This window comes from Aspergillus homomorphus, assembly GCF_003184865.1.
Source record: "Aspergillus homomorphus CBS 101889 unplaced genomic scaffold BO97scaffold_31, whole genome shotgun sequence".
Classification (NCBI taxonomy): Eukaryota; Fungi; Ascomycota; class Eurotiomycetes; order Eurotiales; family Aspergillaceae; genus Aspergillus; species Aspergillus homomorphus.
In genome coordinates this window covers 219,536-241,775 of record NW_020291917.1, presented here as the reverse complement: position 1 = coordinate 241,775, position 22,240 = coordinate 219,536, and the positions used below count along the sequence as shown (strand labels likewise).

At 54.3% G+C, this 22,240-nt stretch overlaps 11 protein-coding genes and 1 non-coding gene across 12 annotated transcripts; 6 read left to right on the top strand and 6 right to left on the bottom strand.

The window, feature by feature from the left end:
- Positions 1–18: 18 nt before the first annotated feature.
- BO97DRAFT_349907 (DUF924 family protein) lies at positions 19–910 on the top strand (the record flags this gene model as incomplete). The annotated part of the gene is made up of 2 exons (XM_025691932.1): positions 19–206; positions 283–910. 2 exons carry the CDS (start codon positions 19–21, stop codon positions 908–910), a joined length of 816 nt encoding a protein of 271 aa, XP_025549378.1.
- Positions 911–975: 65 nt separating this feature from the next.
- Positions 976–2,208, bottom strand: BO97DRAFT_407111 (zinc-binding alcohol dehydrogenase family protein). Its single transcript, XM_025695574.1, has one exon. It carries the CDS (start codon positions 2,177–2,179, stop codon positions 1,103–1,105), a length of 1,077 nt encoding a protein of 358 aa, XP_025549377.1. The 5' UTR covers positions 2,180–2,208; the 3' UTR covers positions 976–1,102.
- Positions 2,209–2,493: 285 nt separating this feature from the next.
- BO97DRAFT_456878 (B3/B4 domain-containing protein) lies at positions 2,494–3,465 on the bottom strand (the record flags this gene model as incomplete). Its single annotated transcript, XM_025699189.1, has 2 exons — positions 2,494–3,276; positions 3,391–3,465. 2 exons carry the CDS (start codon positions 3,463–3,465, stop codon positions 2,827–2,829), a joined length of 525 nt encoding a protein of 174 aa, XP_025549376.1. The 3' UTR covers positions 2,494–2,826.
- Positions 3,466–4,038: 573 nt separating this feature from the next.
- Positions 4,039–6,111, top strand: BO97DRAFT_426746 (MDR family MFS transporter; the record flags this gene model as incomplete). The annotated part of the gene is made up of 5 exons (XM_025697152.1): positions 4,039–4,428; positions 4,492–4,763; positions 4,792–4,869; positions 4,926–5,349; positions 5,410–6,111. The coding sequence occupies 5 exons, from the start codon at positions 4,039–4,041 to the stop codon at positions 6,109–6,111; spliced, it is 1,866 nt and encodes a 621-aa protein (XP_025549375.1).
- Positions 6,112–6,396: 285 nt separating this feature from the next.
- BO97DRAFT_416241 (uncharacterized protein) lies at positions 6,397–7,471 on the bottom strand (the record flags this gene model as incomplete). The annotated part of the gene is made up of 3 exons (XM_025696429.1): positions 6,397–6,413; positions 6,457–6,735; positions 6,838–7,471. The coding sequence occupies 3 exons, from the start codon at positions 7,469–7,471 to the stop codon at positions 6,397–6,399; spliced, it is 930 nt and encodes a 309-aa protein (XP_025549374.1).
- A 357-nt stretch (positions 7,472–7,828) lies between these two features.
- On the bottom strand, positions 7,829–9,560 carry BO97DRAFT_394740 (monocarboxylate transporter). The gene is made up of 4 exons (XM_025693995.1): positions 8,658–9,560; positions 8,496–8,601; positions 8,158–8,433; positions 7,829–8,100 (listed from the first exon to the last, which is right to left on the bottom strand). The coding sequence occupies exons 1-4, from the start codon at positions 9,484–9,486 to the stop codon at positions 7,938–7,940; spliced, it is 1,374 nt and encodes a 457-aa protein (XP_025549373.1). The 5' UTR covers positions 9,487–9,560; the 3' UTR covers positions 7,829–7,937.
- Positions 9,561–10,686: 1,126 nt separating this feature from the next.
- Positions 10,687–10,757, bottom strand: BO97DRAFT_t195. The gene has a single exon. It is a non-coding gene; the product is annotated as a tRNA-His (tRNA).
- A 594-nt stretch (positions 10,758–11,351) lies between these two features.
- Positions 11,352–13,471, bottom strand: BO97DRAFT_436278 (hexose transporter; the record flags this gene model as incomplete). Its single annotated transcript, XM_025697773.1, has 10 exons — positions 11,352–11,445; positions 11,503–11,592; positions 11,657–11,868; positions 11,920–12,131; positions 12,185–12,512; positions 12,575–12,668; positions 12,731–12,891; positions 12,951–13,022; positions 13,087–13,226; positions 13,279–13,471. The coding sequence occupies 10 exons, from the start codon at positions 13,469–13,471 to the stop codon at positions 11,352–11,354; spliced, it is 1,596 nt and encodes a 531-aa protein (XP_025549372.1).
- Positions 13,472–13,712: 241 nt separating this feature from the next.
- On the top strand, positions 13,713–16,166 carry BO97DRAFT_436277 (putative rhamnosidase B; the record flags this gene model as incomplete). Its single annotated transcript, XM_025697772.1, has 4 exons — positions 13,713–14,225; positions 14,277–14,992; positions 15,051–15,072; positions 15,144–16,166. 4 exons carry the CDS (start codon positions 13,713–13,715, stop codon positions 16,164–16,166), a joined length of 2,274 nt encoding a protein of 757 aa, XP_025549371.1.
- A 1,987-nt stretch (positions 16,167–18,153) lies between these two features.
- Positions 18,154–19,005, top strand: BO97DRAFT_144237 (uncharacterized protein). The gene is made up of 3 exons (XM_025690127.1): positions 18,154–18,354; positions 18,406–18,500; positions 18,553–19,005. Exons 1-3 carry the CDS (start codon positions 18,328–18,330, stop codon positions 18,851–18,853), a joined length of 423 nt encoding a protein of 140 aa, XP_025549370.1. The 5' UTR covers positions 18,154–18,327; the 3' UTR covers positions 18,854–19,005.
- A 743-nt stretch (positions 19,006–19,748) lies between these two features.
- On the top strand, positions 19,749–20,511 carry BO97DRAFT_144231 (uncharacterized protein). The gene is made up of 3 exons (XM_025690126.1): positions 19,749–19,842; positions 19,899–20,171; positions 20,237–20,511. Exons 2-3 carry the CDS (start codon positions 19,979–19,981, stop codon positions 20,374–20,376), a joined length of 333 nt encoding a protein of 110 aa, XP_025549369.1. The 5' UTR covers positions 19,749–19,842; positions 19,899–19,978; the 3' UTR covers positions 20,377–20,511.
- Positions 20,512–21,122: 611 nt separating this feature from the next.
- Positions 21,123–22,230, top strand: BO97DRAFT_426740 (uncharacterized protein; the record flags this gene model as incomplete). Its single annotated transcript, XM_025697151.1, has 1 exon — positions 21,123–22,230. A coding segment is annotated over one exon (1,108 nt), but the record flags the coding sequence as incomplete, so codon positions are not given.
- Positions 22,231–22,240: the final 10 nt, after the last annotated feature.

Sequence of the window (22,240 nt, the reverse complement as noted above, 5' to 3'; positions counted from 1 at the left end):
GGTCGACCATTCACTACCATGGGAAGCCTCAACGAGCGCACTGCCCCCAAGGGCGCGATCACCGATCTCCTAACCCCAACCTTCCTCAAGAGTATTCGAGACTTCTGGTTCCAGCACTGCCGCGACGAGACGGAACTAGTCCTGCCGAAAGAGTCGTCAATGCAGCGCTGGTTCTCCGCAAACCCCGACATGGACCGCGCCTGCAGGTAAGCTCTCCGCATAATTCACCCCAAAAGCTCTGCTACAAACATAAACGCTAACCCCGATGCCCAAAATCCCCAGCGTGCAATTTCGCAGACCACTGGAGACAATTCTGCATTCAGCAGTCACGCCAACCGAGCTTTTCGCCACTGCACAGGCCTTCTCGTCCCCACTGGACTGGTTAAGCCTCGTGCTCCTGCTCGACCAGATCCCACGGAACTGTTTCCGCAATCAGGAGGCGGCCATCGTCTACCGCACGTTTGATCCACTGGCGCTGAAGATTGCCCTGCATGCGCTAGATGATGTGGTAGTGCGCGAACCGCCCCTGCGGTATGCATTCACGTATCGGATGTGGTTCTACATGCCGATCATGCATTCCGAAGATCTAGAGATTCATCAGGACATCGCGCCGACAAGATTCGCCTTGGTGTCTGCCGATGTAGAGAGGCTTCTATCTGCCGGTGATGAGGAGCTTGGGCTGCTGGGTCCTCATGAGCGCCACTGTTACCAGGTTCTGAAGGACCGCGAGGAGAAGGCACGGGCGTTTGTGGATCATCTCTCTACGTACGAGAAGACACACGCGCAAATTATTGAGCGGTTTGGGCGATATCCGCATCGGAACCGGCCGTTGGAGCGGACGTTTACTGGTGACGAGGTGGCGTATTTGAAGTCGGAGGGGGAGACTTTTGGGGTGAGTGTTACGGTATAGATTTCCAGTGCGCCTACAGGAGATTAGAGCATCAGATAATTGAATCTCGTTGGTAGAACACATTGCGTGGCTGCTCGTCAAGAGGACCTGCTGGCTCGAATTGACGGCTCGCTAACCTGTGACCTTCTTGCAATTCATTATTATAGGTATATACAACATGAAACAACTTTTCAATCACCAGAACGCATCAATCTAAGCGTCGTTCGGGCGGAAGACAACCTTCTCACCCGACACGCCCTCCTTGTTCGTCTTCAGCGCCTCCTCGATAGCACCAATGCCGCCCTCGATCAGACGCACGCGGTTGGGCACAAACAAGCCCTTAGCGATGTAACCATCCTCGCCACCGAGAGCCTTAACCATGGGCTCGCTCAGATGCCGCAAGGCGGGCGAACTGCCAAGCCCGAGAATCTGCTTGATCTCGACCTTGGGCTCCTTGGACTCGCCCAGCTGCGCGGCCTCCTGGTCAACCATCTGGACGGTGACGACGCGCTGCGCTTTACCCTGAGTGGCCTGGGCGATCTCGACGCCCAGCTTCTGCGTCTCCTTGGTGGAGATAGCATCATACACATAGCTCAGGGCGACACCCTCACCCGCGGCGGCCACGAAGTCCTGGGCCGTGGCGCTCTTCCGATCGAGCACGACATGGGCGCCCAGGCCCTTCAAGAACTCATGATGCGCGGCGCTGGCGTTGGTGATGATGCGGTCGAAGCCGGACAGGCGCGCGAACTGGATGGCGTACTGGCCCACGCTAGACGAGCCGCCCAGGATGGCGATGGCCTTGCCCTTGCCGGCCTCGGAGCCACCGGCCGCATCCCAGGGCGGCGGAGCGATCGCGTGGCCGGTCTTGTCGTAGAAGCCCGTGACAACGGCCATCGAGGCCAGACTGATGCCCGCGGCCTGGTCGTCGGAGATGTTGGCGGGTGTCTTGGAGACCAGCTCGGCCGGCATCACGCAGTACTGCTGGAAGGTCGAGGCGGCGTAGTTGCCGATGATGCCCTGGAAGAACACCCGCTCGCCGACCGTGTGGCTCTTCACCTCAGACCCCACGCCCACGATCGTGCCCGCGGCGTCGGAGCCCAGCACTGCTGGGTATGACTTCAGGAATACATTGTAGTCGCGGATCTTCCAGTCCACGGGGTTCACGGCCGTGGCTGTAATCTTGATGGCCACCTGGTTGGGTTCCAGGGCCGGGAGAAACCGGTCGGTGATGGTGTGTTGCGCGTGCGGTTCGGGGACCACCGCCGCCTTGTATGTGGTAGGGAGACTCATTTTGTGTATTAGGTGTATGTTTGAATAGTTGAAGGATTCGTCAAGAGGAAAATTGAGTGCTGACAGGGGTAAATAAGTGCTTGTGGCCAGCACTTCGATGTGGTTCCACCTGGATTTGTCATGATATCATCGCGCTTAGCAATTCGTGGCATAAATGACGTTAATCTTTCTTATACCGAGGTCTCTTTCATAGATATCGGATGACTCAGCAACGTGGGTCTCAAATTCTGACCAAGCAAGCTTTTTTCCATTATTTCCGGGAACATACCCCTGGATAATGCAATCCTACAGGATTCCAGTTATGCGCCTTTCCCCGCAAACCCGGAACTGATTCCCGGGTAAGGTTGCTGCAGTGAGACGCTGAATATTCTGCATATCCCAGTGATGATGACCTTGGTTCCTGCTAATTTGAGTGACAACAGTTTAAGCAGGAGCGCAGACTTTTTCTGGAATCTTCTAGTCCATGGAAACTCCGTTTTTGGAGCCCTTCGCCGACAATAGGGAGCATTGATCCAAGACTTTGGAGGGTCAAGAAGAAGAAGAAGAAGAAGCAGAAGTCTATAATCTAAATATGCATCTACTTCACCATCGCATAAAAATACTGACAGAAACCAAGCACAACCTAAACAAGACTCCATATTCCTAGTTCAATCCGACGACGACGCACTAATAAGCCGACGAACGACCCGTACCTCAGGTGAAAGACCCCACAGCACGCCCGCCAGCTCATCTGCCGCGCTCGTAAGCGCCTCATCAGAAACCACCTCCCCCAACGCATCAATAATGAAGAGTACCCGACTCGTCTCATCCGGCAACGCGGTGCGGGGACCCTGCCGCCAATTCCACCGGCGACAGGTGATGCCCGAGGCATCGCACCAGATCGGCTCGCCTCCAGCCGCCAGCTCATTCTGCGGCTCGCCGCCCGAGAAGGTCTGGAATGGCTCGGTGCCGGTGGCGCGGATCAGGAACGGGGCGCCGTCGTACTTGTCGAGGTCCTCGCCGCCGAAGGGCAGCTCGTGCTTGATGGAGATGGCGTTGTAGATGTCCGTCAGCCGGTTGACGGGCGGCAGGCCGGCCTCCGCCCGTCGCGTCAGCGCCTCCAGGCTGTTGCGGGTTTACTGCGGTCTGGCGCCGAAGGCCTTATAGGTTGTGCGCCAGGCGGCGATGTGTGGGAGTTCGGTCTTCGGCATGGTGGAAAGCAATTGTTTGACGTGGGTTTCGGCTTGTTGGAGGAGGGTCTCGCTTGTTCCATCGCTGGCGCCGCGCGGGATGTTCTCGACTACCATGAGGAGGGCTCAATAGTCCGGCCGCAGCTGGAAGATCGCTGGGCTGATGCGCGCGGCTTGTAGTAGGGTCTGGGCGGCTTGCGTGACAGTCATGGTGGGTTCGTGAAGACTGGTGGAAGTGTAGGCACAGATGAGAAAGGGTTTGAGTGCCATTGAGTGCTATTAGACGGGTTTGTATGTCTTGAGCGCTCGATACAATCCGTGATAACTCAGGGCTGGGGATGGTGGCAGTTGTCCCAATCGGGCAATTCTGGGTGGCACCACTACCCTCAATTTCCCGTTTCGGAATGGTCGCTCTCGAACCCTACCTTACCACTCCCTCGGGTTCTGCTGCTCAAGCTTTATTAGCTCGCCTCACTTGGTCTATGGGCAGGGGAGAATATCCTTCATGTCATACTCTTCGTGCCTATCTGGAACTCCTCGTTACGCAGAGAGATCCATTAACTAAAGTGGATCAGCTACGAAGGCGCAGATCCTCCCCGCCAGTGGACCATCTGGACATTGATAAGAAAGAGTAGACACGACAAAAGTTGGTGTCAAATGGGTTAAGAAACTGCCAAGAGGTCGACCAAGATGTCGGGCGTCTGTCGGCTTCGGCCAAGCCGTGACGTTTCCTGCGGGAGCTGTCGCATTACATTCCAGCGTGATACTCCCTTGCACCACCATTGGCTTCGGGCCACATTCCTCAGTCTCTGTAGTAATAAACATGCATCTCTAAAGTCGAAAGCAGGTTGTCGAGAACTCCAACTCTACATCAACACCTTCCCAGTTGCAAAGAGCACTCGAGATGCTGCCCCGCATAAAAAGTCCGAAGCAGAGGAAATCCCTCTAGATGCGAGAAACGACAGCGACGGTGGTGATGTGGCCCAGCAACCTGACGAGGATGAAGACACGATTCTCACCGGCTACAGGCTGGTGGCCGTCATGATTGGGCTTTGTTGCTGTGTGTTGTGTATCTCTCTCGTCCGTCGATACCTGCACCATAATACCATTGAATAGCACAAAACTGACATTATCTCCTTTTAGGACAACACGATTGTCGCCACGGCGATCCCCACGATCTCCGCACACTTCCAATCTCGGGACGATGCCGGCTGGTACGCGAGCGCTTACCTCCTCACCACCAGCGCGGTCACGCTCGTCTACGGCCGGATCTACACCTTTGTCCCCGTCAAATGGGTGTATCTGAGCGCCCTATTTCTATTTGAGCTCGGCTCCCTAGTCTCTGGCGTCGCGCCCTCCTCGACCGCCCTGATCATCGGGCGCGCTGTAGCCGGGCTTGGAGGCGGGGGTTTGTTGTCGGGCTCGCTGATCATCATCGCGCAGTGTGCCACGGCGCCGTCGCCCGGCGTTCTCGGGCTTCATCATGGGCATGTACGGGATTGGGAGTGTCATTGCGCCGCCGTAAGTCATGCGCCGCCTCAGCCGGTTCACGCTCGCTAACATCCACGGCGCGACAGCCTCGGCGGGGCGTTCACCGACCACCTCACCTGGCGCTGGTGCTTCTACATCAACCTGCCGCTGGGCGCCGTCACGGCAATCGCCATCGTCCTCACCCTCCAACACACCAACTCGATCGTCAAGACACCCTGGCGAGAGAAGCTGCGCGGGCTAGACCCGCTCGGGATCCTGACCTTCCTCCCAGCAATCATCAGCCTGCTCCTGGGCCTCCAATGGGGCGGCACGACTTACGCCTGGAGCAACAGCCGGATCATCGGTTTATTCTGTGTCTTCGGCGTGCTGCTACTCAGCTTCACAGCCCTCCAGCTCTACTCCGGCGAACGCGCCCTCCTACCACCGCGTCTCCTTCGCAAGCGCAACATCTGGGGCTCCGCGCTCTTCAGCTTCAGCCTCAACAGCGCGATCTTCATCTTCATCTACTACGTAAGCACCACCCCCTCCCCCAGCCTTCCCTTCCCACCGCAACTAACCAGAAACCCAAAGCTCCCAATCTGGTTCCAAACCATCAAAGGCGCCACCGCCACCAGCTCAGGAGTAATGAACCTCCCACTCACGCTCACCAACGCCCTAGTCGCGCTATCCTCAGGGCTCCTTGTCACCGCACTAAGAGCCTACCCAATCTACAGCCCGCTGATGCTTCTCAGCGCGACGATGGCCAGCATCAGCGCGGGGTTTCTGACGACGCTGCACGCGGGTTCGGGCTCCGCCGCGTGGGTCGGCTACCAGGTGTTCTTTGGGCTAGCGGCGGGCCTGGGCATCCAGCTGCCTGTGTTCGTCGTGCAGACTACGCTGACGGCGAATGATATCCCCTCCGCCACGGCGCTGATGGCCTTCGTGCAGCTGCTGGGTGGCGCGGTCTTTGTCTTTGTCGGGCAGAATGTTTTCGGGAATCGGCTTGTTGCGGCGCTGGGGCGCGCGGAGGTGGACGGGGACCTGCCGGCTGGGGTGGATCCGGGAGCTGTTCTTGCGGCGGGACCGGCGGGGTTGAGGGTCGGGTTTACGGGAGATGCCCTTGCGTTATTGGTCAAAGTGTATAATTATGCGGTTGTGAGGACGTTTTTGGTGGGAGTTGCGTTGGCGGCTGTCTCGGTGCTTGGGGCGGCGGTGGTGGAGTGGCGGCCGGTTCAGGAGAGGGAAAAGAGACAGCTGGTGGACGGTAGTCGGGTGACTGTCGAGGAGCCATGATGTTGTGGTACATTGTTCAGTGACCTCGTTGGCAATAGCTATAGCATTCAATGTAACTGCAAGGGGTTTATCACGCGAGTGTCACTTTACTGACACAGCCGTGTACCGTATCGAATCTTGTGCTCCAGCCCTTCATACACCGAGTTCAATCGAACACACGCGTCCCGAGTCATCCTCAATCTATTAGACTCACCTACTAGCGAATAACAAGTACACAGCCTCAGATTAAATCGCCAAAGACAGTCGAGCCACCACTCCCCGTCTCAGCCAGCAGACAGGGTAAGCTCAGGCCAGGCAAAGTACTATCCGTCAACGCCAGCAGCCCAGTGATATCCGAATACTTACACTTATGCTTCTGAGGCTGACGAGTAAAGGCGTACCATCTCGGCGGCCGAAAAGCGTTTGCAGTGTCCCTGATACCCACATAAGACAAAGCAGGGAAGGGACTTGTCGGAGGCGAAAGACGCAACCCCATGCGCCGCATCTGCTTCGCCAGGGTGCCGAGCAACATCGCGCTGCAATCAAAATTACAACCCCAGGTGCCGTCATAATACTGCTTGAGCCGCTCATACAACACATCAATCAACGCCTGGATACCATGCTGCCGACGCTCATTCATCTGCGCTGCGCAGGGTGCACATGGTCAGCCAACCAACCCAACTCAGCCCCCTTGCCTAAATACACCGAACCGCATCACAACCCAGCCAAGAACACAGACCAACTCACCAAGCACCCGATCCGGAATCGGCAGCCCTAGGGCCTCAATCCACCCCTCCCCTTGCCCAATAGCCACAGCGCTAGCAGCCTCAAACTCCTCCGCCGCGCCGAAATACCAACACACCCACAGCCACAGCATCAGGTCGCGGGACCACGCGCGCGGCACACCCCTCTCCTTCAGCCGGGCGATCCACACCCCCGAAAAGAACCCCAGCACGTCCTTGCAGTCGTAGTAGTCGGCGATGACGGCCACTTTGGCGAGCTGCTCCAGGCTCAGCGCCGACGGCACCCGCGCGTTCTGGCAGTGGATTATCTCCAGCAGGAGGAGCAGCGCGTCCCGGTCCCAGTTCGATAGCCGCAGCTCGACCCACCCTTGCTCGCGCAGGGCCAGCGCTTCCTTCCAGTTGCCGTATAGCGCTCGCACGAATACCGGTGATACGAAGGTGAGGTGTGCGGCGGAGACGCGGTATTGGTGGATTTCTTCGGGCTCGTGGGGTTGCGCTGGAGGGTTGTTTGTGCTGGGGGTACTGGGTGTGTCGGCGTTGCTGTTGCCGGGCCAGACGGCGAAGGGCGCGTTGGGGTTGCGGAGAATGAGCATTACTTCGCCATTGGGGTCGAGGATGTGGATTGTGCTGTTGTCCATGTTTGGAATTAAGAGGGTTGGGATGCGGAGAGAGGGATCGGGATGATGGGATGCAGAGAAAAGCCTGATAGCCGGTGCTCTCTGCTGGCTCTTTCTGAATCCTGTCTCAGTTGGGCTTTCCCTCTCAGCGGTTGACCCGTCGCATGGACTCCATGTCCTCGGTGTCAATTTGTGGATTGTGCAGCAGTATCGGAAGGAGTGAGCGCAGTTGAAATTGAGGAGGCAAGGCAGGTGCTGGGTCGCAACCACCCACGGTGTCGGGCTATTAACCGAGAATTGATCTTAGGGAGGTATGTGATGAGATCTATATGAGCTTGAAGCTTGAAAATTCACACAAAAATCGATGTTTAGCTGTATCGACCAGAAACATGTAATCGCTCGCAGTCGATAGTCATTGAACAGCCAACAGAACTTTTCGCACAATCAACATCCGTGTAACGCGCATCCCACGAGAACACTGTTCATTTTACACGCGGATCCTCCAATGCCACTTATAATCCAAGCACGCCCAGCGAGCCGTCAAGAAAAGCAACATCGCTATGACAAGGACGCATCCCAGCCAAACGACCACGATGCGGGAACCGACTTTCTCGAACATCTCACCACCGATTGGGATGGAGATTAAGACCCTGAACCAACATCAGACTTTCATCTCTACTACTGAGAAAATCTAAGGTTCAACTTACGCAAAGCTCACCAATGCATAGCAGGTTCCGAAGCGCATTCCGATCTCTTTCGCCGGCGAAACTTGTCGGATGCAAACCGGCGCAAGGCTGAGAAATGATCCCGAGCTGAGGCCGTACAGCGCGCTGAAGAAGTACAGCGCTGTCAGGGAATAGCTGAAGGGGTATAAGATGATGAAAATGCTCAGGATTCCGGACGAGACTAGGACTAGGAGAGTATTCAATCGACCGTACTTGTCGCCGACGCGGCCTGCCAAGAGACGCCCTATGATCGAGCAGCTGCACATAAATGAGGTTAGCACTGAAGAAGTGGATATAAAGGAGAGGTCTGAACGTCGCACATATTGAGAACAACGAGAAGGTTGACGCTTGAATCCACGCTGAATCCCTGCGTCACGACATAGGTCGGAAAGAGACCAAGAAGAGCAAAGGTTTCGAGTTCAAGACCTAGTCGCCGAGTCAGTCCCAATCCACACTGATAGACATTACACAGGAGCTCTTACACCATATCGCCACCGTTAGCAGCGAGAACCGGGAATCCTTGAAGCACCTGGCGTCAATTGCGGTCTTCAACTTGTTGCCTTTGGGCAAACGGGACTTCACCAAAAAGGACCCCAGCCCGCAGGCTGCCATGATGACGAACGCGAGAATCCGCATTCCCCACCTGAAGCCAAACCTCGCAAAGGACGCCTTGAGAAGAAAGGGAAACACGGTTCCCCCCAATCCCGCACCGACTAATGCCATTCCCATGGCCGTCCCAATCCGTGCCTGGAACCAATGGGGCACGCAGGCCATCGCAACCGTACTCACCAGGGCACTACCCACCCCGGCCATCACTCCGAAACTGAGGATAAACTGCCAGTACTGAGTGCATTCTGCGGTAAGGAAGAGCGCAACGACGTAGATCGCGGAGCCCGCGATGACCAATGCCTTGGGGCCGTATGTGTCGAACAGCGGTCCAACGAAGACACCAACGGCGAGCGAGAGAAACATGTACAGGCCTGGCACCCATCCGACATTGCTACTTGTGTACTTGGAGAGCTGGTGGGTCTCGAGGTATGATTGCAGGACACCCACGGAGTTCATCAGACCATATGTGGCCAGGAGAAGGAGAGAAGACCCGAGCACCACCAGCCACGACCTCAGGCCGCCATCGGGAAAGTGCTCGTTGACGTCGGACCGGCGCACTAAGTTTGTTGATGAGTTGTCGATGAACTCCAGCTCAGTCTCGATGCCATTGTTGCCTCGTGCGACAACCACTTTCCCGATGTCGGTCACCTCGACACCCGAGCGAGAACAGGTGTTGCCCTGGGGGGTCGTGGATAGTTCCATGAGCTTCGCTTGGTAGTTCACTCGCTGTGCAGAGGAGGAACAGATGGAAGCAATCTCTTCAGACGAGTTCCCCAGACCAGTGATGGGGAGAGAAGTTCTCGTCAGGCATCCGGTGAGAGAATGTTTTATCACTTAATTGCGGGGTTTCGGGATCGGGATCTCAATCGAGCATAGCCAGCGCTCCGTCGGGCACGCATCCGATTGGCAAACATATCCGTATCAATCATCGGAGTGAGTCATGGAGTTAACTGCTTTCTTCGGCGGATAACGCGCACCCGACTAATGTAACCGACAGATCACTACAGGGTCATACAGCTTTGCTCCCTCTGTGCATCTAAGCAATCCGCAATACCATATAGAACGTAAGAATTAAACATTACCCAACACAATCAAATACACATCTCCCACAACAATAAGCACACCGATCAGCAGCAACAACACCCATCATCATCCTTGTTATTACTACTATCCCCACGGCATCCCCCCCATCCCCCCTCACAACATCCATCGCAGCAGAAATTTTCAAGATAAGATAGGATATCCAGGATGGATAAGATAGAAAATAAAAATGAAACTCACAAAAATACCCCCCCCCCCACCCCCCCCCCCCCCCCCCCCCCCCCCCCCCGCCCAACAGCAATCATCGCCATCATCGCTCTTCTCCACCCTCGGCGCCTCAGGGTTGCAGTATACAGCGATTTGCTGTGTGCGGCTGAGATGGCCCAGTAGCTTATGGGTGACGAGCTCGTATCTGCACGGGCAGCGGGAGGGATATCACCTCGGAAAGCACACGCCACAAACGCCCATCCAGGGCCCAAGCACGAAAGCAGGGGTGGTTGTTCTACGGTGGCGATGTGTCTGGCCCGATATCAGGGACGGGACAGATGTCTGCTTCTTACCGTGCCAAGGCGTGTGTAAGGCACCCATGCAGGGGAAATGGGCGGAGTGGTTGGATGCGAAATGCTTGATAATGGGTACAGCGGAAATTCCGCACTCTAATAACTAATGGATTCAATCAGAGTATGAGGCTTGTTTACGTGGACGAATGAGGGTGGGGTATTTCTATCCACATATTTATCTGGAATCAGCTTGGTATCGGTTGTTTTTGTGTCGTCTTGCATTGCCATCAATCACAAATCTGCCTCTGAGTGTTGTTGTTTTGTGCCAGGGGAAAAAAAGAAAGCGAGAGAAAAAAGAAAGTGGCGCTGCCCGGAATCGAACCGGGGCTGGCACGGCCACAACGTGACGTCATACCACTAGACCACAGCACCTGTTGTTGTGAAAGATGCATCCATAGTATAGTATAAGTACCATAATACAAGAGTCAGAGACAGTGAGCCAGTTTTCGCTTTAATCGTGAGCAGACCGGTTAATTCTGTTTGTGTTGGTGGTAGGGCAGAAGAATTTGGTACATGTCGTTGATGACACCTGTTCTAGACAGTTTTTCTTGCTTTTTCGGAGACATTCGTCGCTCGACTTGGTCGGGTCTGGTTCTCCTTTAAAACATATATATTTGCCATAGAGACAATGGTTCGGCGCCACCTAGCCATGGTTCAAACGAGGTCAATCATAGATAATTCTCGGTCAGACCAGATAATGCGAATGCTTAGCACATCCTCAGACACACCAAGAGAAATTATATAGTCTTTCACAAGAGCCACTATTAATTCAGCAGGGTACACCTTTCAAGCAAAGTCCCATGCATCTTATCGCGGAGACAGATCACGTGCCGGAGATACGCGAAGACGGATTGACAGAAAGAAAACTATACCATTTCGGGATACAACCTGTTTCAGGAGTTGAGGATGATGCTACATTGTACTGTATTATCTCACAAGCCTCGCTGGTTTTGCCCGGAAGACCATCTACGCTGCATCCTCCTTCGACTGCGCAGTCGCGTTAATCTGCACATCAGTCACATACTTATCGAACTTCCGAAGATTGACCCTCTTCTCGAACCTAGAGCTTCATTAGCATGGCCTCCACATACACCGCACATAACACGGTCTAACGTACAACTCATCGATCTCAGCCGGCGTCCGGCGCGTCACTTCGGGAAGTATGAACCAAGCGATGACCACAGATACGGCACCAGTGCCAGCAAAGCTAGATGGCAGCACCTTGAATTAGCGGATCATCATTTCACAGCGAATAGGCGCAAATGACATACAAGAAGCCCGTCTTGACGCCCCAATGAGTGGAATCCCCGTTGATCATCAGCGGAGTGCAGAAGCTGAACATGATCGCCACCATGTTGGATAAGGCCAAAGACCAAGCGGCGGTCTGCGCGCGGAGCCGCTGGGATGGGATTTCCGCTGCGTAGGCGTATCCGATGGCCGAGGCACCGGTGGTGGAGAAAGTGGCCAGACAGGCGAAGAAGATCTAGATGCTGTCAGCACGAGCGTGCAGAGGAAGCGGGAGGCAGAGACGGACGAGCAGGGAGCTGAGGCTAGACCTCTTATAGTCGAAGCAGCCAACTATCCCAAGGGACAGGACCGAGAGCACGGTAACCCCATAGGGGTAGACAGTCAAAGGGCGACGGCCGAGTCGATCGGTGAGGAGGCAAGTGACAGTCATGGCGATGATTTGCACACAAGATAGGATGAGAGTCACGAGGAATGGGTCATTGCTTCCGGCATATTGGACTGTGAAAGATGATCAGTACTGTCCATCGCCGTCAGCTTCCATGGATACATACAGAAGTAGGTGGCGTAGGTGTTGAACACCGAGAGTCCAACGAATTGCTGAGCAATCTTAGGCCAGCCTGCGATCAGGAATCGAAGGAGATTGCGGCCTTGGAACACGGCAAACGCCCCCTGCTGGCTGTTGCGCTCAGCAAGATGGCGTTCCTCCCTGATGGTGGCGGTCATAATCCCAATCTGCTGATCGACGTTGTATCCTTTGACTTGGCCACAGCAGAGACGCAGCACTTGGCCTGCCTTGTCGGGACGGTCTTTCCCAACCAGCCACCAGGGTGACTCGGGCAGAAGTACAAAGATAATCCCTGCCACACCCACCATTGCCCACTGTGACCGTCAGCACACTCTCGCCGAGAAAGAAGCGGTTATTCTATCTTTGGACAACTGACCTGGGAGTAAATGGGAGTTCGGAAGTCCAACGGATCAGAAGCATGCAATCGATCGAGGGCGACAGAAGCAAAAAGCTGGCCAATGACAAACCAACTGTCATGATTGACATGGGTTAGCCGAGAGTTACATGAAGCATGGAGTGAAGGGAACCGTACAAGCTATATGCGTTGATGAGAAACCCTCGCAACTGGGTAGGTGCAACTTCGGAGATATACAGAGGCATAGTCGACTGCAGCATACCAACACCCATGCCGGAGAATAGCTTTGCAACAAGCCAGTGATCCCAGTGAGCAGCAAAAGACTCAATCATCACGCTCTACCACAGAGAGAAAGTTAGCCGAAGGCCGCGGTACCGGGAGGCTGCGGGTGCCATACGACGACGAAGGTGAAGAAGATGATATACAAGGCGGCCTTACGTCCGTATCCGTCAGTCACATACTGTAGAAGCTGCATTACCATGCCGGTTAATCTAAAGTGAGAATCAAGTGGTCAGAATTTCTCAAGTGCTTACAATTTGACCGACTGTTTGGCCGGCAGACTGGATGCCACCCCATGCAGAGACGTACTTGCCCTCGATGATAGACGTCCCGGGCTTAGCCATTTGCTTGATAAACCCGTTATTGGAGACAATGCCGCCGTTGAGGTTAATCTCTGGATTGATCATTAGCTAGGGCTTCTTCTTTGTTTCCAACGATTGTCTTACGGTAGCCATCAAGCGAAGCACTGAAGGCAGCTGCCATGGCTATCATAGTAACAAATCTGTATCGGCCGACACTCTCCCAGATACTTAAATTATCTAGCTCCGACCGCATCAACGGCTGCCCTTTCTCGGGGAGGGCATTTTGTTCAGTGGTGAGATGCTCCACTCTCTCAATTTCGACTTTCTCGTCTTCCATGGTGATTTCTGTCTGGGAATTCCATTCATCCAATGCTGCGGGGCCCCGCATTTGTTATTTATATGGAGAAAAGGGCACGGGGCATGTCGGCTAAATTGTTCGGGTGAAATACAATTCCCCCAATGGTATACAAGGAAGATATCTAAGTCTCGGCATAAAACTGCCCGACTGACGTTGGAGCCATATGTATAATAGGAAACTGGCCGAATCTGCTCATAGAGTGAGCTAGATATCTACAAAGATGACGAAAGTATCTCCCCAAGAACAGGGCACTATCAATGAGCTCCAGGCCAACTGGGTTTGGGTCCCCCAATGGGTCGATTCTTCCGAGGTCAACACCGCTGGTCGCCTTGTGCGCTTCCAGAGACAGTTCTCCCTCTCTGCTCCATCCACAAAGGCACTACTCCATTTCTCAGCGGATACTCGATATAAGCTGGCGATCAATGACAAGCGAGTATGTGTTGGGCCGACGCGAGGCAGTCCATATCTCTGGTACTACGACACCGTCAACATAGCTCCGTACCTCCAAGAGGGACTCAATGTCATCCATTTTGATGTGATTCGATACTTTGCTGCCACTCGGGGCGCAATACCCTTTCAGCGAACATCTACTCCCGGTTTGACCGTTGTCGGACGAGTCAAGACGGAGAATGAGGTTCTTGAGCTGAATACGGCCCACACAGATCACTGGCTGGCCCAGGTTGACGGGGGCATACAGTTCCCGATGGGGCTGGTGGATGATCCATTCCTTCATGTAAGTGAAGCTTTCCTATTTGTCCTTGTTTGGGGCATACTGATGGAGCAGATCAATGAACGTATTGCTCCGGTCGCCGAGTCTCCGCAAGCGAGACCCAAAGCATACAGCATCAAAACCCTGAACGGCGAGCTGGCACCCTGGAGGCTGCGACCGCGACCGATTCCTATGCAAGAACAAAGCAGGGTGAGGGTTAATATTGTTCGTACCTGTCAAAGCACGGTCTCTGCAGAAGATTGGGCAGCTGGACTGTCACAGACCAAGATGTTGGCTCTTCCAGCAAAGTCATTACATACTCTCGAGCTGCAGGCCGATACCCACTCGACGGCTTTCCTCTGCTGGACCTTTCAGGCGGCGAAACCCTCCTCTATCCGCCTCAAGGTAACATACTCAGAAGGCTACGAACTCGACCCCCGGTCCTATCCTTTCTTCCGGACTAAAGCCGATCGGCTGGAGGCAAGAAATGGACATCTCATCGGCCCATTCGATGAGGTAGAGTTGAACATCCTGGACTCGACCCCAGTCACATACGAACCTTTCTGGTTCCGTACATTTCGTCTCCTCCGACTTGAGATCGAAGTCGGCCCGGAGCCCGTCTTGTTTGCTGGCCTTGAAGCCACGCAAGTGAACTACCCTCTCGCAGTCAAAGCCAGCTGGGACAACCCGGCCGACGCGGACAGTGATCGCATCTGGGATGTATCGATCCGCACCATGCGGAACTGCATGTTCGATGGATACGCCGATTGCCCGTTCTACGAGCAGCTCCAGTAAGGATGATTCTCCCACCGAGTACGCAGATCAGATCAACCTAACCCCAAGAAACAGGTACTCCGGTGACTCCCGATCGGTCGGTCTCTTCCACTACTTTCTCTCCGGCGACGACCGACGCAATCGCGGTTCCCCTCGCACGTTCCCCAGCTTATTGCCGGGTTTTCGCTCTACTGGATCCTCCAAGTATGCGACCACCACCTTTTCTTTGGGGACACCGAGTACACGCGCTCGTTCCTACCGCGGGTGGACGGGGTGCTGGAGTTCTTCCACAGTCACGTCGACGAGCTGGGGCTCATCAGCGGCCTCCCCGAGGACGTATGGCAGTACGTCGACTGGGTGACGAGCTGGGGCGCCACGAAAGAGCACCCCGACAAAGGCGTGCCCACATCCGGCCGTAAGTCCAACTGTCACACGTACTTCAGTCTTCTGTACGCGCTCGTCCTGCAGCAAGCTGCCCAGCTGGTGCGGGACGTCGGCCGACCCGGACACGCGGAGGATTATGAGTCTCGCGCTCAGGCCCTTCGAGCAGCGATCCGGGAACACTGCTACGATGGGCGGTTCTTCACCGACTCGACCGCCGATATCGCTGACGAGCAAGCCTACTCCCAGCACTGTCAGGTCTTCGCGATCCTGTCCGGCACCGCGGCGGCGCCGGAAGACCAGGCCCGGCTGCTGCGCGAGTCCTTTGCGGAGGATACCCGGTTCTCCAAGTGCTCGTACATGATGCGGTTTTATGCTCTTCGTGCATTCTCGATGGCGGGAGACGAGGTATACGAGGGGTTTTGGGCCCGGGCGTGGGAGCCATACCGGAAAATGCTCGCGCAGAATCTGGGTACGTGGGAGGAAGATGATGTGCGACAGCGATCGGACTGTCATGCTTGGGGAAGTGTGCCCATCTATGAATACTGCGCTGAAGTGGCGGGCATTCGGCCCATCAAGGCTGGTTGTAAGAAGATTTTGTTCAAGCCAAGGCTGGGGCTTAGTCCTGGGTTGACGGGCAAGGTTGCCCTTGGCAGGAATAACCTGGCAATCGTCTCGTGGAGGACGCTGTCGGATGGGCGGAAAATTGTGGACTTGAAGTTGGAGGAAGCTGTTGAGGTGGTCAGTCAATGGCCGGGGGGAGAAATGGTTGACCATGGGGTCGTCCATGCTCTGCAACTGGTTTATTGATTTCGGTGGGATTTCCTCCGGGGACCGAGTGGAAGGAATGAAATCCTTGTTGATTTACCCCGCAACCCCCGCATTTGCAGGTGATGCAAGGATGAATGGGAAGGAGGGAGTCTAGGTTGTGGGTGAGAAGGCTTGGATTCCCTGGGGTAAGGTGTTGAGGTGTTCCGAGTGAATGAGGCCATATTTGCAGAGCTGGCGCTGGACACAATCCTTGTTGCACCTAACCTTTTTCAACAAGCTATGCTCCTGTATTGATGTGCACTACCCTCAGAACAGGTATTGGTTGAGACCGATGAGGAACACGAGACAGATTTCGCAGTCTGGATGAAGACCTGATGTGTCTGGCTTACACCGATGGCAGTACTGCACTGTACATATGGCCACAGTATATGGAAAACAAGGCTTTTCGTCTGCTCAGCTATACTTCAGCCGTCAAGCTTTCAGCATCGGTTCCAAATGCCGTGACCTCTTCGGGCCTGGTGGTGTCAGTCAGCTACTGTCTTTCAGATCATGTATCTATGGTTCGAGTACACATGGACGTACCAGTATAGACCAAATCCCCGTACCTCCCATGGAGCTCATCGAGTACCCCGCAGTTCCGATACCGGGCCTGCTTCCAAACGTGCGATAGTTTTGTTAGACGAAGCATCGGACGGCTGTCAATGTTGATTAAGAGAGATAAGAAAACGCGATAAATAGAATGGTTGACAATAACACGTATATGGAAATAACTCACTGGTGGCAGTGGATATGCGGAACTGGTTTGAGAGGGAAATTGGCGTGCGTTTACGGTCTCTGATATAATGGAAAATATGTCTGTGCGAGAATTGTGTTGCAGTCGCGAGAGTCAGCCGGTCTCGTGATTGAATTCATCATCTGGAGCGTGAAGAAGTGTGTTATAGGTATAGAAGCCAATGGTAGTACTTTGATGTGTGTTGATATAATATCTTGGAGGCGACAACAGTAGAAAGTATTACCTCCAAACCACAAGTTTTGCTTCAACAAATAAGTATTGAAGTATTGGATCCAACACATTGAACCTATTAAGTCATAGAGCCAATAATTATTCACTCAGCGATAATCTGTCTTGTTTTTAAGATTGGTTTTTGGTCAAATTCAGGGTTACACAAAGAATACTCAGGAGTCGCCAAGGAGTTTCTGGGACTACCCCATGTTTCGAGCCGTCCAGTGAGCCCAAAGCAGCGCTAAGTCAGGTCTAAAGCAGGAAGAACGTGTGACACAATTCTTAAAGAAGCAAAACTGGCAGCCCGGTGGTAATGCGGAGAATCAATGTGATTATTTGTCGCGCACGGTCCGCTTGAGCAGCAGCGCACCGAATAGGGTTCAGGTTGGCTCAGCCACCTTATTTATTCTTCGGCGTGTCCGACTGGTCAACACGCGAGGCTTACCTGCTTGAGATTAAAGGTTATGTTATGTTCATTCGTACTCGTCACCCCTTCAAAGGATCTGTTGCTATATGCACCCGTCTAGAACTGTCCATGGTACATATAGCAAATGTCATGAACTGTTATTTCGACTTCTTTGAGTCTAAGCGCTAGGATTACGAAGACCTTGGAAAACTTTCAATCCAATGGGTATTAACTGCTTCTTTGAGGAAAAGCAACATTTGGCTCTTACAAATACTGGACACTATGCTGGTTGTCCCGATCGGACAATACGACCACAGCTGCAGCCACAAAGCCACTCTCCCCAGGCATCGGAAAGCAAACGAACACCACAAAGCGAAAACATCGTGTTCATCATGTAGAATGCAATAATCGCATTGACTGCGCCAAGAAGCCCTGGACATCATGATCTCGTCGGAAATGGCTGGTCATGCGGCTGAATCCAGTGCTCCTGGAGACAGCTGCTATTGACAGTTCTTGAGCACTCTCGTGTTTGGCGTCAAGGCAAGCTGAGCGACTTAATGGAGCCATCTGACCATCGCACGCCTTATTCCAGCTGAAGTATGAGACTCAACGAGACTACTAAACAACAGTGACCTTGAAAATGTCTGCCCAAGGAGAGGTGTATAAAATGCCGTCTTCCCTTCCCTGAGCAGAAAAGAACAACAGCCGCAGAGCAAGCAATTCAGCGGCCACATTATATACTACATTATCCACTCCTCCATTCGCAATCATATATACAGACCTTCCCCAAAATGGCCCCCTGGCTGAGCAACATCTACGTATGTATTTCTCTCCCGCCCTCTCTAGTGAAGCCAAGCTAATCCCCTCAGCCCGTCTACGGCGACCACGAAAGTGAGAAGCCGAACGAGGCCATTCCGGTTGTTGACAACAAGAACGGTGACATCAATGCTGGCTTCGGCGGAAAGTAAGTCAATCATCTCCACTGCCATACTTGCGCCCCGGACCGACCTTTACAGGTATGTCTGGCTCGTTGCAAACTATTTTCACGACTCCGAGTATGGCATCGCCGAGATCAAGGTAGTGATCTCAGAGGACGAGAAGCCCGGCCAGCTGGACTTGGCCAAAGGGGCTGGCGGGCAATACCGCTACTTGGAGACCTCGACCCATGGCGAGTACGGTATCTCTAGCCTGAAGCTCCTGCGAAGTGGGGAGGAGGTCACCAGTGAAAATTTCAAGTCACAGGGATTTCATGGGTGGTCTTCGGACGTCAATGCGGGCCGGGGAGGAGATTATCTCTATCTGGTTTGGAAGAAGTGATTCATGGATCTACAAGGTGGTGGTGAAGGGTGACCAGGTGGGAGCATGGGGTGAAGTCTATGGATTTGCATCCCTGGTACAACAATCTGATGGTCACTACCTCTGAAGGGCCATCTTTTGTTTCTTGACATGAGCAAGAATATGAGCAATACTAATATCGTTGATATTATCCAGTCCGTTGGCAGTCTTACCCCGGTAGGTTTAATGAGCGATGCATTTTTGGCGCTGCCATAAATCACGCATAGAAGCGGGAATAGTTTTTTACCTACCTTTTAGTCTGCCTGAATAACTGAGGCATCCAAATGGGGGGTTAAGCCTGACAGGCTAAGCCTAAATGAACGATCTGAATCCCTGAATGTCGGAAAGGGGCGGCAGAAATCCGGATCGGATCCACCTTCGGCCCGAGAGCGGCTTGGCGTCTCTTTCCCTTTTTGTAAACTTATCCTTTCCCTTCACCTTCACCTTCACCTTTCTTCTTTACTCGCTTGCAACTGACTGCAACGGAGCTCTATCATCGTCACTCATCTTTCAATTGCTGTGGTAGTTGATAACCTTTCGAGATAGGCAGGTTCTTGCTCAAATTTTCCCCCTTCATGACCCAAAATAGCACCATCCGCTAGTGAGGCTCGCCGTCGTTTGAGGATCCCAGCAAAACCCCAATTTTCGATCGTCTCATCATGAAACCTCCACCGTTCGTGCTCTGGGCCCTCGAACTCCCAAGAAAGGGTTCGTCTGACGCTTCTTCTTTCCAACTTACGAAACATCTCTCAATTGTACCCTGAAATCTTCCACATCCGACTTGACTGGAAGACTATCGACTTGTGCTCCGGACAACCTAGTGTAACTACTAAGGCCCACACTCCACCCTCTTTCCTCGCAGCAAGGAAAGTGTCTTCTTGATGGACAGACCGCTTCGAGACCATATCCGGCTAGGGAAAAGCCCCGAAGCTATCGAAGTTTCGAATCGGGAGGCCCGTTTTGGTCGGTCGGTACGGGACTCCTTCCACCAACTCTCGTCCGCGGCCAGGTTTAAGGTTTAGCCCAGGATGCTCTCCGGTCGATCCACCCGAGCAGGATTCGATTCAAGCGGACTTGCACATGCGATAGGTCGGCCTCCTCAGCATAATGGGGAAACCCTCTGCGCCCGACGACTTTTGCTCCAACTCCCTCGAGGAGTCGGAACTATTGTCGCTACTCCAGACTCTGGCCAGGCGGGTTTTCGAATTGAGTTTCTTCCCGACTATACTAAGAATAGCCAATCCCGCTTGGCCAGCCACCATCCCCGACCTTCTCCATTGCTGCGTCTCAGGCTGCTCTGGTAACTATGGATTTGGGGTTCCCTTTCTGTGCAGCAATGGTTCTAACCACGGTCTGCCTGCTAAGATCCAAGAATCGCCCAGGAACAGCTCATTTTGGCTTCATCCGTGCTGATGTCACTATTCTCGGCACTGCTACTTGTAATGAGGACAAAAATGGAGCTGAGCAACATAGAGCGTATCTTAATTCCATTGCCGCTGTTCTAGGAATTGATGGCTGCTAGTTGCTCTTCATGTTGCCCGTACACGGACCATCTCGCGAGACCCATCCAGAACAAAAGCAGCATCTGCACCCCTAGCGCGTTTCAATACATTGCTCGGAATTCTTCGCTCTCTACTACTGTGACTGTCGATTCTCCATCGCGCGATGTGCTTGTGCTAGCACGCAGGAGGAGTCCAACCTGCACCTGGACCACATCTTGATCCCGGCGTACCCCAGTTGAGTTTGCCCCTGTCTGAGAACCACAGTCGAGGGTGCTCTCTAAGCCCAGATGGTCGGCACCTTACCCAAATGGTACTTCTCGACTGGCGGAAGGCTCGTCTTCTTGCCGTGATCCGGGTCAGAGAGTGGTACCCTCTCCGGGACGATCACAGACCTTCAAACGTGAAGAGTTTCATGGTTGCTTCTCGAAATAGTACATCCTGGACTTCACCCTGCCTCGAAGGTCCGACAGGATCAAGATAAAAGGCGTCTTCATCCTCGCGTTTCTGTTCTTCTTTCCATCATCATCCTTCAACCACTTCTCCCCTTTCTCTTTCTTCCCTCTTTTCTAAACCTCAAAAAAACATTGCTCTGGTAGCATTTCTTTCGTTCTCCACGATTATCTAGTCATAATCGGTTTCCTACCCCCCTCGCTTCTTCACTTCTTGCTGTTGTCAATTTAGTTTTTCTCAACTTGGTACGTACCATCATCTATACGGCGCAGTCCAGTCACTGATCAATCAGAATCACGATGCGTGTCTCTAAAGTCTCCGCCGCGACTGTGCTCGCTTCGACCGTCTCCGTCAATGCGATCCCCATTCCCTGTCTCCTTCCCTTCCTGAGTGGCGCTGGTAGCCTCTTCGGTGGCTCGGGTCTGGGTGCCAGCTTGGGCGGCAGCGGCAGTGCTGATGTAGGCGCTAACTTGGGCGCCGGTGCTGATGCCAGTGGCAGGGGAAGTGCCGGTCTGGGCGCTGGACTCGGTGGAAACGCCGCTGCTAGTCTGGGCGCGAACGCTGGTCTGGGCGCTGGTCTGGGCGCTGGTCTGGGCGCCGGCCTGGGAGGTCTTTTCGGCGGCCACGCTGGTGGTAGCGGTAGTGCTGGTCTTGGTGCCAGTGGCAGCGGAAGTGCTGGTGCTGATCTCGGTGCCGGTGCCGATCTTGGTGCCGATGCCAACCTTGGTGCTGGTGCTAGCCTGGGTGCTGGTGCTGGCCTGGGTGCTGGTGCTGGCCTTGGTGCCGGTGCTTCTGCCACTCCCTCTGCTGGCCTGGGTGCTGGTGCTGGGCTAGGTGCCAATGCCGGGCTAGGTGCCAATGCTGGCCTTGGAGCTAGTGCTGGTCTGGGCGCCGGTGCCGATCTGGGTGCTGGTGCCGATCTTGGTGCCTCTGGTGGTGCCTCCGGTGATGTCTCTGGTGGTGCCTCTGGCGGTGCTGGCCTTGGTGGCAGCGCCGGTCTGGGTGGTAGCGCCGGTCTGGGTGGCAGCGCCGGGCTTGGTGCTGGTGCTAGCCTTGGTGCTGGTGCTGGTCTCGGTGCCGGCGCCGCTGCTACCCCCTCTGCGGGTGCTGGCCTCGGCGCTGGTCTTGGTGCCTCCGGTGGCGTCTCTGGTGGTGCCTCTGGCGGTCTTTCTGGCGGTGCTTCCGGTGACGTTGGCGGCAGCGCTGGTGCCACTCCCACTGATGTCGGTGTTTCCCCTGTTGCTACTGGAGGTGCTGGTGGCAGCGGTGATGTTTCTGGCGGTGCTTCGGGCGGTCTTTCTGGCGGTGCTTCCGGTGGTCTCTCTGGCGGTGCCTCCGGCGATGTCTCTGGCAACGGTGGTGTTTCCGGCGGTGCATCGGGCGGTCTTTCTGGCGGTGCTTCCGGTGGTCTTTCTGG

What these genes read in the sequence shown, in the direction of transcription:
- BO97DRAFT_394740 (XM_025693995.1), bottom strand. Translation starts at nt 9,486, where the DNA reads ATGGAACTATCCACGACCCCCCAGGGCAACACCTGTTCTCGCTCGGGT. An exon ending in CTTCTCGTTGTTCTCAATAT is followed by an intron (nt 8,434 to 8,495) that starts GTGCGACGTTCA and finishes ATTTATGTGCAG; the next exon opens with CTGCTCGATCATAGGGCGTC. An exon ending in TATGCATTGGTGAGCTTTGC is followed by an intron (nt 8,101 to 8,157) that starts GTAAGTTGAACC and finishes ATGTTGGTTCAG; the next exon opens with GGTCTTAATCTCCATCCCAA.
- BO97DRAFT_144231 (XM_025690126.1), top strand. Translation starts at nt 19,979, where the DNA reads ATGGGGAAACCCTCTGCGCCCGACGACTTTTGCTCCAACTCCCTCGAG. An exon ending in CTGCGTCTCAGGCTGCTCTG is followed by an intron (nt 20,172 to 20,236) that starts GTAACTATGGAT and finishes CTGCCTGCTAAG; the next exon opens with ATCCAAGAATCGCCCAGGAA.
- BO97DRAFT_407111 (XM_025695574.1), bottom strand. Translation starts at nt 2,179, where the DNA reads ATGAGTCTCCCTACCACATACAAGGCGGCGGTGGTCCCCGAACCGCAC.
- BO97DRAFT_144237 (XM_025690127.1), top strand. Translation starts at nt 18,328, where the DNA reads ATGGCCCCCTGGCTGAGCAACATCTAC. An exon ending in CCTGGCTGAGCAACATCTAC is followed by an intron (nt 18,355 to 18,405) that starts GTATGTATTTCT and finishes TAATCCCCTCAG; the next exon opens with CCCGTCTACGGCGACCACGA. An exon ending in AATGCTGGCTTCGGCGGAAA is followed by an intron (nt 18,501 to 18,552) that starts GTAAGTCAATCA and finishes CGACCTTTACAG; the next exon opens with GTATGTCTGGCTCGTTGCAA.